Raw genomic sequence first — 13,837 nt, forward strand, 5'->3', positions numbered from 1 at the left:
AAGCAGTATGAGAAAATGTATGTGGAGCCAACTGGGCAGAATTTAGTAGAAACTGCTTCCTCTGCACGGCAGACCCAGACTATCTCCCAGCCCACTCCTCTCATGTCGCCTTTCTGAACCCTGAAGCTGTGTGTGTGTTTATTTTTTAAACAAGTTTGTTAGTTTTAGTTCTTCTATATGGATTCGTATATATTCTATACATAGTAAATAAAGTTATAAAGTATGTATTTTTATAGTCCATTCTGCTATTTCTGCTTTGTCTCCTAAGGTGTTTGAGTAACTAAAAAATGTTTTTTCTTTGACTATACACATCACTGACATAAAAGATGATGAAACACAGCCCAAAGAGAATTCAAGGTCCTTCCCCTCCAACTTGGTTCATCTCTAGGATTTCCTGTCTCATAACATAGAACCACTATCTCTACCAGTTTTTCACACCAGAAAACTATTACTTTTACTTGCACAGAGTATTCTGAAATTCAGGGAGACGTTCAGTTGCTTTGGCACACTTTGCAGATGTGGGGATTGAGTTCGGGGGCCCAAGGACCTGCTCTGCTGCAGAGAAGACTGCTGCAGGTTGTGTACCTTAGCTGTACTGAGGCTGGAGAGCCAGAGTTAACCTGAAGCAGAGCAGGGACTTGTTTGTTAAGACCACTTCCCCCTTCATTACGTTATGCATCCATCTGATGCCTTTCTGGACTTCCCAGGTGGTGCTACTGGTAAAGAACCCACCTGCCAATGCAGGAGATGCAAGAGGCGTGGGTTCGATCCCTGGGTTGGAAAGATCCCCTGGAGGGGGAAATGACAACCCACTCTGGTATTCTTGCCTGGAGAATTCTAAGGACAGAGGAGCCTGGTGGGCTACAGTCCATGGGTCACAAAGAGTCACACATGAGTGAAGTGACTTAGCATGATGCCTTTCTAACTAGCTGATCATTTGCATATTTTTCCTTGCATTGTATCCGTGTCCTTCCCTAGGTGTCCTGGAGATCTGGTTATATCTATCTCTGGATATCCTTTGGTAGTTGATGAACATATACTTTCCTAAATCTAACTAAAAAACAATCAGTGCTAAAACTGCTGACTTTAATTTTATACAGCCATCAAATTTCATTTGTATTTTTATGTGAAACTCTACCCTGCCCCACCTATTGAAGTTCAATGTCCCCAAAATGAGCTTTGGCATGCTCCATACTCCACCCCTATAAAGGACATCAAGATTAATTTTTAACTCAATGACATACATTTACTGAATTACTTCTGGGTATGGTTTAGAAGGTAAAATTATAGATGTCCTGGTATGCAGCACAAAAGAACTGACAGCATTATTTTAAGACTCTAGTGACTTTTCAAGGATCTATTAAGAAGACAGTATTTTTAAGCCCGTGGATTTAAAAAAAAATATTTTTCCCTATTTTCCAATCCAAAAGATGTTAAAAAATGTTCTTATACCTGAATTTATAACATAATTATATATATATATATGTAAGTATAATATTGACAACGAACATATACATAGAGACACTCCTTGAATCGCTTTAAATTAAGCATTTTCTGTAGATAAAAGACATACACACAATATATGTGCTTCATTCTTTTTAAGCTAATATATTTCTATGTTTAATTATACCAGCCAAATGCAATTTGACTACATAGAATAATTGGGGATATTTTGGAAACTCAAGTTTTAAAAATATATCTGGGGCACTCCTGTACAATGTCATGAACCTCCGTCCATAGTTCATCAAGAAGAAAAAAAAATATATCTGGGGCAATAGACAAGACTCTGAGGAAATCTTAAAAATAAAAATGATAACAATGCAAAAATGTCCCATTCTCTGACAGTGCAAAGAGACAAAGACAAAACAATTTGATAGCCAACAGTTCAGGGATTTGGGGCATGGTTTAGAAGATGGCTATCTTTTTCAGATAGAAAGGTAAGTACCAAGTTGGGTAAATGCTTGGTGGATGTATCTAAACAAAATAATAGAGGAGAAGCATCTTATATGTCACTGAGGAATTTCTTCAGTATGAACAGCTTACTCAGAGATAAGTGCATTTTTTAAAGTAAATTTTCCTATAATGTAAAATATCTCTTCTTTAGGATATTGTGGGATAGGTTTTCTCAATGTCCATATGCTTAAAATGAAGCCCATAGTCTTTGATTTCTTTAATTCACTGACTGAGTTAACAATTATAGAACTCAGGATCATAGATTCAGAGGCATTCCTGGTGGCTCAACTGGTGAAGAGCTGCCTGCCAATGCAGGAGACACAAGAGATGCAGGTTAGATCCCTGGGTCAGGAAGATCCCCTGGAGAAGGGCATGGCAATCCACTCTAGCATTCTTGCCTGGAAAATTCCATGAACAGAGGGGCCTGGAAGGCTACCGTCCATGGGTCACATAGAGTCGGACATGACTGAGTACATGCGCACAGATGGTAGATTCATATTTGTTAATTGTGCAGCTGCTCAAATTTTCCTATCTTATGAGATTATCTGTAAGCATAAAAATGATAAGCAATTATCTTCTCCAAATATCAACAGACTTGTAGATATAATTAGAAAATAATACTAAATAGAAATGCTAATCCATCTCAAGAACAGTTTTCTGAATTACAGACTATTTCAGTTTGGTTTCAATCTACAAATTTTCTCAAGGTAGAACAAATATTTACAAAGCTAGATTTTGAAATTTAATCTATTGTAAGCTTTTCTAAAGTGTTTTATACTAAATAACAAACTAGCTATATACTCTGTAAAAGTGATTCTTGGTTAAAAAAAAAAAAGTGAAATACCAGAGTCTCTCTTAGGGCTTCCCTGATAGCTCAGCTGGTAAAGAATCCGTCTGCAATGCAGGAGACTGGCTCAATTTCTGGGTCAGGAAGTTCCCCTGGAGAAGGGATTGGCTACCCACTCCAATATTCTGGCCTGGAGAATTCCATTAATGCTATAGTCCATGGGGTTGCAAAGACTCGGAACGGACTGAGTGACTTTCACTTCACACAGTCTCTCTATGAGATCTGCCATGTTCAGAAAAATGCTAAAGGATCTGAAAATTCTTTGAGCATAGATTATTTGATTCTTTAACTACAGTATTTCTCTCACATGGAGACCACATCCCAATGAATGAGTTTCCCATGGAACATAATTCTGGAAATGCAAGAATTCATAAATTAATATGAATTCAGTCTTATAAAATGACATTCAGGTCTTTGGTAAATAATAATTTTACTAATCAATCTACTTAACAATATATTTTCTCCATCTAGCAGTTCTCATTTTATTAACTCCTTTTATTCTCTAGTTTCAGAATATACTTAAGATTTCTATTTTTACATTCTAGTAGGATATTTAATTTATTTACTGTTACTGCTAATAATTTCTTTAAATTTGAAAGGGAAATCCTTTTAACAAGTGATTGAGCTTATTTCTACTAACCTGTAACAACCCACTTAGTTTAGCTGTATTAAAACCAGCAATCTATACATATATTCATTTGAATTCTGTACGTTGATTGAGTTGGGGTGGGGTATATGAAGCACTGCATCAGTCCACCTATGCAGGAATCCAGAGTCAAAATGTTCTATCCTAGCCACTGGGTAACAAGAACTTATTCTTCAAATTTTGGATCTGGGTTTTCTTTCTTTTTGGGGGGGGGTTCCTTCTCTTTTAATGTAGTAACACTAGGCTGTAGAGATGCATGATTAAAAATGTGGTATCATCTAGTAATTTGTTTTAGGATATTCTTGATTGCTCTGATCAAGTTTTAAGTTTCTTTCATAGATTCCTAAGTTTCCTTCAGTGAAATGTCCTATATTATTATTCATAATTTCCTACAAATGGTGGTAAGTCATAATTATCACTGTCAATGTTAATTGGAGTGACAAGCTTCTATATAGAAAGCTGAAGGCAAATCAGCAGGCCAAGAACCTATGAGATCTGGGAACAGGCAATCTGTCTCTCTGAGTCCACTGTAACAAACAGCAAGAAGTAAAAGAATGCTTTTCCAGGGACATGTGAAATGGTACAAACCACCAAGCCACTTATTTATACTGACTGCTGACCAAGCTGGATAAAGTGCCTGTTATGAATTGCTTTCACTTAATAATTATGCAGTATGAGACTACTTTAAGGTTATACATCTTGATTACTCAAAGAGCATTACTCAGAGTACTGGCAAGATTTACATGATAATTTAAGTCTCTTTTAGAACTTCTTTTAAAAAATTAGATAGGTAATGACACAGAGAATGGCACACTTATCTTCCCATAGTTATTATCGAGTCCTAGGACAATATGATACACCAGGTGGATTTTAATGGTATTTGAAGCATATATATTAAGAAAATTATTCTGACTAAAAATAATCCAGATATATTCAAGTCTTTCACAGTTACACAAATAAATTATCAAACAATCCATATGATTTGTTTTAGTTACAACATTTTTCAGAGAAAATGCAAAAAATCATCATAAAATGCCATTTTGAGACTGCTTTAGAAAATCTTTACTATAAGAATGATCTCAAATTAAGTAGAATTCCTATTAATGTAAATGTTATTTTCTAAAGTATTTATTTATTTGGTTGCTCCAGGTCTTAATTGTGGCATGTGGAATCTTTAGTTGTAGCAAACGGGATCTAGTTCCCTGACCAGGAATCAAACCCGGGCCCCCCTGCATTGGGGGCGTGGAGTCTTAGCCACTGGACCACCAGGGAAGTCCCAACGTAAATGTTATTTTTCCAGTTAGAAAGCAGGTATTAGTTTGATGTAATTCCCCTATTCATTAGAAAAAATGACCTTCGTTTTTAGATTCTTCTTCTATTCAAATGAATATACTGAATACAACTGTGGTTTCCTTTTGCAGCTAAGTTAAAAATAACTCACCATACTACAAGCTTAAATATTTACTACTTCTAAACAAAGCTATACCATATTACCTATATAATTAAATCAATCAGAATGACTTCTTGTGCTTCCACTGCATTATTTTCAATTATATAATTACAAAAGACTCACAATCTCTTACCCAAAAATCTATTAATCATGTTATAATTTGGAATGTGGCCAAATCTAGTCACTTTCTGGAACTTTAAAGGGCTATATTAAGTTTAAATTGTACAGTATGTATGGAATCCAAGGATAAGCCACAATTATGTGCAGTTCCAAGGTGTTTTGGTTGGTCTTTAAAGTTCACTTGAATAAGTATAAACCATTTCTTAATACTGCACAGAAAAAATTTATTCTATAAAAGCTTGATGAAGGCCCAAACTCTGTATATAAAGTGGATAAAATAATACTCTTTTACTTGCTCCTCTATTGGCCTCCAATAATGAAAATAAGAAGTTTTAGAATTTTAAGTAAAGGCAGAAAGACCAAATTCAGCCAGAAAATATAGCATTTCATTAAGCATAAGAGACTATATTATTTTTTTCAAGTCAGTGTTCTATGCTTAGGACAGTTTAAATGAGTAAATACAGATTTATAATGCCAGGAAACAGATGGGTCATGTTTTGCTTTCCCAGGAAAGACCCTAAGGCCGAATATATATCAGAATGTGGCATATGATTATTTCAACAGTTAACTCAAGCCAGAGCAAAGCAACCAGATTGTTTTTGCCTTATTTTTGCCAACTTTCTAGTCTCAATGAAATAAACATTAGCAATGTTTAATAAAGGCCGTATTACATCTACTTAGAAATCAGAGCTAACAATTATATAGGATAGGAAATTTTTCTTTGGGTATACCTGGAACTATATTGTTTTCCTCCCAGCTGAGAGCAATTTCTCCCACTGTGTATACAAAATCATAAAATCATAAATGCTAGAAATTATACGGGCTGATACAATGCTGTGAACACAGTTTGAGGCATAAGCCATATTCTTAGTAACCTTCCATTTAGCCAATATTACCTTGGCTCAGCAGTGGTCAGCGGCTGTTAGACAGTGGAAAAATCCGAGAACATATACATATTTTACTGAATTGCTAATGATTCATCAATATTATTGAGGGAGAAGCAGGATTTCAGAGCTTAGACCTTACGGAGAGTCCACTGAATAAACCTGATTAAAGGCAACCCAGGGTTTAATTTTAAGTCCATTTAGATTTATCAAGTGTTTAAAAATATTAGTAGAATTTGAATGAAACTGACAGATTAACTGACTTCAGAGGAGAACAGAAATTGACCCATAATTGCACACATCTTGTTGTTATTCCGATTCCAGGAACACAGCTGATAAGAATAAGAGATCTATGTGTTTCCTCTGTCCATGAATGCTTTAATCACCAAAACTTAATAATCAGAGCACCATTCTTTTTTTTTTTTTTTTTTTTTTGGTAATTATTTTGGGATGGTCTTCATTTGAACATGAAAGTGATACATTTAGGGTAAAACAAGAGGGGAGAAGTCAATAAAGCTCGCATGGAGCCACTGGCTTTAATTTGTACATGCTGTTTGAAACTGTTGAGACTAAAAAAAAAAAGAAAGCAAACAGCTTCAAAGGAAAGAACAGATATTCATAAAAAGAATAGAAAATACACTATAACTGGACCTTCTACATAAGCAAACTGCAACAAACAAAGGTTAAAAGTCACTGAGCAAAAATGAATGTTTATTATATCTATCCATTACTTTCTTCACTCAAAAAGGTTATTCCAGCTAGGTAGCAATGGGGTAACATAACAAAGATGAATTTAAACTAATTCAGTACAAGCCTATTGAAAACTGCTGTTTGGTTGCTAAGTTATGTCTGACTCTTTTGCCACCTCACGGACTGTCGCATGCCAGGCTCCTCTGTCTGTGGGACTCTTCCGGCTAGAATACGGGACTGGGTTGCCACTTTCTCCTCCAGGGGATCTTCCCTACCCAGGGATGGAACCCCCATTTCCTGCAGTGGCAGGCAGGTTCTTTACCACTGAGCCATCAGGGAAGTCCTATGTACATGTAAACTGTGGCAAAATTGAAAAAAAATTTTTCTTCAGGCTTAGCACAAATCAATGTTTTCTATTATCTCCCGAGTTAATTATGATTTTGCTTAAGATTTGACCAGAGGCCACAAAACAGGCACATTTATTAATCAATTGCAATAGTATTTGTCATGTAAATAAGATTTGCTAGCCTTATTTCCATATGCAGCAATGTGGGAGTTTAGCGTTCTGGGTCACAAATTATAATATCTGGACCTTCTATTTTTTTGTAACAATAATTTTGCTTTTCGTAGCTAACTAGGGATTAACCTTTATCACTTAGAATATTTCTATTAATGAAGTTGGAAGAATATTGCTCATTTATTCAAATCATTTTAAAACTTTTTCTTAGAGCAGAATTATTTCATTTTGGGAAAACATCTAGAATTTTGCTAGCCAAAATGAACAAATGCAAGGTTTCTACAACTGGTAGGGAGCAATAAGTGATCCTCCTTACACTCCCGCAAGGAGTACATTCATTTCCTCAACCTAGTTTAAACTTTCAGTGTCAAATGAGGTGTTAATATAAAAATGGATTGAAAATAACGGTGTTGTCTATTTTCCTTATTTCATTCTTAAGGAATCAGACACAGAAGCAGTCAATGAGGGAGTCCTAACTGTACCCCATGTTCTTGACTTGCAAGCCATGTCTTTCCCCGTCACTCTATTTGTCTCTTAGAAGTGGGAACTCTAAAGCCTGAACATGAAATAAATTATTTATGTCAATCTAGAATTCTCTTTTGTCTAAAATTTGCTTACTCAGAAGTGTGAAGTTTCCTTACATGGTTCACCAACTAAAAGCTGCATGGACTGAGTTCTTTCCTAATTCTGTAGTCAGGGGCTGATTTACACTGTTGGCAAATGTACCTTGTAGAGTCTCAACGTTCAAAGATGTGGAAACAGTGAGAACTCATAGGCAAAGTTAACATACAAACTTTCACTGGAGAATAAAGGCATGAAAAATCATAAGAAAATAGATTTTAAATGTCATGGATTTCTTTTTGAGTAATACTAAGGAGGCTGACTAACCAAAGAAAGTTGTACAATGTCCAGAATATCTTTTAGGTTTATTCATGAATAGCTATCACTTGCCCCTCTATGCCATGGCAGGCACCACGTTTTGTTCATTTGTAATACAACAGGGAATTTATAAGAGTGGATTTATTATGTCTATTGTAAGCCTTAGAACATTAGATTCCATGATAACAGGTTCAACATAGCAAGGCACAAGGGATCATCTGACTAACTTCTAAAAGTTAGTATTTGACAGCTATTTTCACTCAGATATGATCAGAAGTATATCTAAAAACATGGGATTTATTAATACTTTTAGAGTGAATATCTGAGCTATTTTCTACAACCCATAAAGTTCTACTTAATTCATAAATTTTAAATATTACCATTAACATGAATAAACTCCCTGTTCACCTGCGAAGGAAACTGTGTCTACCTCATCTGACTAAAGGACTTTAAGAATTCTGTTCCTTTCAATTTCTTCTATGTACAATACAAAATAATGGTGGGGAAAAGACTATCCTTTACACATTAAGATGGGAATTCTCTTTGTTTGGTTCTGTCATTATCTACCTTACTTATATTTCAATGAAACTTATCCGGTAGTATTCTACTCACTAGACAAGTTTTATACCAAAAATAATCTGAGCAAAATCGGTATCAACAATACAAGCAGCAAAACAATAATATTATAGAATACTTGTCAAGAGCTTCCTTTGTGTCAAAAATGGTGCTCAGTACTTTACACATTTCTATCTTACTGATACTTATTACTTAGAACAGTTTTATAGAGTTATTATCATAGACAGAAAAACAGAATTTGGACCTTAGTATTTAATACTTTTGGCTCAGTGGTAAAGAATCCACCTGCTGAGGCAGGACATGTGGGCTCTATCCCTGGGTTGGGAAGATACCCTGGAGGAGGAAATGGAAACTCACTCCAGTATTCTTGCCTGGAAAACCTCATGGACAGAAGAGCCCGGGGGCTATAGTCCAATAGGTTGCAAAGAGTCAGACATGACTTTGCAACTACACAAGTACGTATGTAATACTCTACCTTACCTCTATCTTCTATGCCTCCTGTACTTCATACTATGTGGTTATAGTACTCAGGGCAATGCTGACATTATGGAAACTTAATACTGAGATGTACAGAAAGGTTCTCACCTTAGACCAGTCACCCATCCGCCACACGTAGCATTTAGAGTAATCCTCACAGTCTTCAGCCTCCCTGGGTCGGGTGGAGAGGACACATTTCTTTCTAGGGTTAGTACACCTCACAGTCCGATGACGTACACCTTTGCCACACTTGACCGAACACTGGAAAATAATGTCAGAGACTGGATAAAGCTGATGATTAGAAGATACAGATTTGATGATCAAATTACATTAGGAACTGGTTCTCATCTCTCATACACCTATCACCTACACAAAGGCCAGAATGAAGGCTATGCCCCAGCATCAGAAGCCAGACAGTGCTTCAGGCACAGTGCTAGAAATGAATGGGTTTCAGGAACACAGGACCATTACTACAGAGAGTTCTACAACACAGTGATTGCTTATGAAAGACAGATAAATAGTGGTCAAAGTGTAAATCACTAACCTAATGCTGCTGCTGCTAAGTCGCTTCAGTCGTGTCTGACTCTGTGCGACCCCATAGACGGCAGCCCACCAGGCTCCCCCATCCCAGGGATTCTCCAGGCAAGAACACTGGAGTGGGTTGCTATTTCCTTCTCCAATGTGTGAAAGTGAAAAGTGAAAGTGAAGTCGCTCAGTCGTGTCCGACTCTTCGCGTTATAACTGACATCAAATTATCATATATAATTTTGTAAGGAAATTCATTTTACTTTTGGTGAAGACTTAGTTTGTATTAGCCTTAAGAAATGCTTGTAAAAAATGACAATTTCTAAGAGGATATAAAGTTAAAACAGAGAATATGAAGCAAAAACAAAAGTTTCTTTACATAATTATATACTTCTAGAAATCATCATTCTAAATGGTTGTTTGGGTTGAAAATATAATTCAGTTCAAAAAGTTCAGTTCATCTCATGAATAACTGATGCTTGATTAATGATGTGATATAGCAGGTATGAGGCCTGTAGGATATAACTGACCTTCTCGTTTACATTTATGCTCCCCAGTAAGGAACACGTATAAAGCTTCCCAGTCTTACAAGAGTGTGCATCACTGATTATCTGGACACAGGAACAGTCTCCAGACTGAACTGGGTACGATAGCTGAGAGGGAGGAAGGGACAAGAGACTGAAAACTCCAATTTATATTTATATCTGGAAAAGTTCCAAAGAAAGAGCTACAGCTATACAGTTAGCAAGGATGTAGCAGCAGATTTCAACAGTTGTTTTTCAGAAAACTGAAGCATAGAACTCATGAGATTTTAAATATAATACATTTGGCACAAATGAGTCATTGTCTCAAAATTTTTGGTTTGCATTTGAATGTCTTGAGCTTTAAGGCAGATTACACGTGTGATTTGGTATTTTATTTTATTTTTTTATTGTTTTTTTTTTTTGATTTGGTATTTTAATATTTACATTAAAAAAAACTTTTTTTTCCAATGGGGTTTCCCTGGTGGCTCAGCGATAAAGAATCTGCCTGCAAGCAGAAGCCGCAGGAGATGTGGGTTCGATCCCTGGTTCAGAAAGATCCCCTGGAGAAGGGAATGGCAACCCACTCCAGTATTCTTGCCTAGATACTCCCATGGACAGAGGAGCCTCGCGGGCTACAGTCCATGGGGTTGCAAAGAATGGACATGATTGAAGTGACTTCGCACATTTTTTCCAATAGAAACTAATCTTGTTCTATAAATTCAATTTTTATATTAAATAAAAACAAAAGAGACATTTTTAAAATTGGTATATTACTTGGAGACATATTACTTCTTCCATCTTGTGCCAAAAATCTGTATGTTAGAGTATTTCTGACCTAATCCCTTCTGAAGAGTTTGCAAAAGTGTTACACTTAAGCTGAAGGTAGTGTATTTCTGTTTCTCTGATGTTCATGTGAATCGTTTCTCCAGACCGAACTGATCCATTTTGATGTAAAACTGGTATACATCATACATGATGAAGAATCTTTTCAAAAAAATCTTTTTTTTTTTAATGAATGAAGCATTCATTAATCCAGCATAATTTGTTCTAATGCTCCATGTTGGCAGCCACCGCCTGTCTGGAGATTCTGTCCAGATCCCTCTGTGCCTGAGGTGTTCAGTTTGCAACCATCCTTTTCTACCATTTTCCACCCCGCCAGGGCTTTGAGGACCTGGAAGGCTATGCTTTTAGAGCCTCTGCTGAAAAGGCTAGTAAAGCTCAGAAATAAGACAAGAGAAAGCTACACTATTTGCTAGTGTGTTTTCTTTTGGTTGGGGTGGGGGGGTTGGGTTAACCTCATTATCTAAGCTACTCAGTCCTCAATGTTCAAAAGAATGGCTACTTACTGCAGCTTGGCATTTTCAATTTGTCACTTTTACATCCCAACTAATATTTTGAAATCAAGCATATGAATGTTTTGCCTCTGGATGTGCATGCAACATGTGTATTTGCACATGTATATTCGTATACAAGTGTGAGGGTATTTGGTGTGCATGCACCCACAAGCCCACCTAAAATGCTTTAGAGTGGCTAGTAAATATAAGTAATGACTGGTGTTAATCACCATGCAAAGACGTGTACCATGATAACAGAAAACAAGCGTGCAGTTTGGCATGAGACAAAGCTGCTCGCTACACATTATAAGCTGGCGGCACATAGGCGGTGTTAGGCAGTGCTGAGGTCACATCTCAGGTCCAGCACTTAAGTAGGGCTTTGGGTAAACTCTGAGCCCAAGTACTATAAAATGTGCAACTTAACTTTTCTGCATTGGTGATTAAATATCAAAAAGTTACTAAAGATGAGGTAAAAACAGAATACCTATTCACAAGAAATGACAGTTAAGTGTTAATGTCCTTTCTTCTTTCTCTTCTAAATGCTCAAAGATATACAATGAGTCATTGTGTATTTTCAAATGCGCCCACTATAGAGTATACTTATGGCATAGAAATAAAAAATCTGGATTCTAAAATGTACATAATATATGCTCATGATTATGTTATGATATTCACAGTATAAAGAGTAAATCTGTTTTGTCCTACTTTCAAATTATTTGTAATGAATGTATTCCTTTTATCACCAGAAAAATCAACAAACAGTATTAAAACTGCCATGCAGAGAGACTCTGGTTTTGATACAATACAAGCTTATGCAGGCTAAGAGTCAGAAAGGCAGAAGAAAACAGAGACGCATCGGGACAGAGACCCTACCTCGGACCACACGCCCGCCTCCCACACGGTCATGCAGTCCTGGCCCTCGCAGCGCTGGGCGGAGGCCGGCTTCGGCCCCGCGCAGTCCCTCTCCCGGGCTCTGGTCAAGGTTCCATTGCTCAGCTGCTGGGTACAAGCTACTTGTCTGCTCTGCATCCCTTTTCCACAAGTTCGTGAACAGGGGGTCCATTCTGTCATCATCCATCTGAAAGTAAAGCAAGAGTCAGTGAGACAAACTAAAAGATATCTACTTACTGTATATTTTGACATGGCTAGAATTAGCAGAATGCTATACATTAAGTTTATACCACTGTATTTTTTTAAAAACTAATTATTTGAGTTTTTTCCTACGACACCAAGGCTTTCTATTGCTTTAAATTCTCCATACTTATCTCAGAGCCTTGCTTTTATTAGAATCTCAAAAGACTTATCAGACCCAGGCCCTGTCATCTTGCATGCTTCACTGGCTACTGCCTGTCCTATTGCCATATTGAGGGATCTAACAAGAATAAAACTGCTAACATATATGAGTTTGTTCCTATTCTCTGCATTTCAAACCTTCACAATAACCCTATCTGTTAAGTGCTACAACTTCTGTGGCCATTTACAGAAAGGGAAACTGAGGCAACGGGAGGTGTACTGACTTCTCTAAGGTCACAAGGTTGTGGAGTCAGAAACTGAAATGAGACTGCAGACTACCTCACAAGGGGACACATGCAGGTATTAGCAAATAAAAGAAGCCTGTCTTGGAGAATCCCATTTACCTGGGGGAAGTAATCACTAACATATTATGCCCATCACCTGCAATCAGGTTTTTATGTCTGGGGAGTACCCTCCAGGTACAGCCAAAGTCGCTTCTTTAGGCTAGCTGATATCTTGTTACAATGTGATCACTGGCATCGAAGTGACAGGCTACATGCAAAGTGAGCTGATTTTAGAGGTTCTCAGGAGTCCAATATTATTCTCAGATTTCACTGAGTCAGCCAATTCCTATGTACTTTAATACATAGATGAAGATCCTCTTTCCAAACCACCATTATGTGCCATGATACATCTCTATGCCACTTCTATTTCTAATGAACTGGGATCAACCCTAAGGATCACTCATTCAAACACCTCCCCAAATTTATTTCAGGAAGGAACCAAGGCCTACAACAGAAAAGTGATTCATAAAATTTGGTATCTACATGATTCCTGTCAAAAAAAAAAAAAAAAAAAAAGCTCTCTGGGCCTTTCAGATTATTTGATAACCTTATAGGGGAATTTTGGGCTTCCCAGGTGGCCCTAGTGGGAAAAAACACACTTGCCAGTGCAGGAGACTTAAGAGATACGGGTTCAGTCCCTGGGTCGAGAAGATCCCCTAGAAGAGGGCATGGTAACCCACTTCAGTGTTCTTGCCTGGAGAATCCCATGGACAGAGGAGCCTGGTGGGCTACAGTCCATAAGTTCACAAAGAGTCAGGCATGACTGAAGCGACTTAGCACACATGCACGCAGGGGGATTTAAATCCCTTACTAAATGATCTACATACCACTACAGCAC

At 37.1% G+C, this 13,837-nt stretch overlaps 1 protein-coding gene across 1 annotated transcript in view; it reads right to left on the minus strand.

Moving 5' to 3' along the window:
* The window catches only part of ADAMTS19 (ADAM metallopeptidase with thrombospondin type 1 motif 19), a 252,039-nt gene that overhangs the window by 16,343 nt on the left and 221,859 nt on the right, over positions 1 to 13,837 (minus strand). The window contains exons 20-21 of the mRNA XM_065934285.1: positions 12,296 to 12,500; positions 9,148 to 9,300 (exon numbers count right to left, since the gene is read on the minus strand). Of these exons, the coding sequence (XP_065790357.1) occupies positions 9,148 to 9,300; positions 12,296 to 12,500 (358 nt within the window). The remainder of the gene's footprint in view (positions 1 to 9,147; positions 9,301 to 12,295; positions 12,501 to 13,837) is intronic.

This window comes from Muntiacus reevesi, chromosome 1 (genome assembly GCF_963930625.1).
Source record: "Muntiacus reevesi chromosome 1, mMunRee1.1, whole genome shotgun sequence".
Lineage (NCBI taxonomy): Eukaryota > Metazoa > Chordata > Mammalia > Artiodactyla > Cervidae > Muntiacus > Muntiacus reevesi.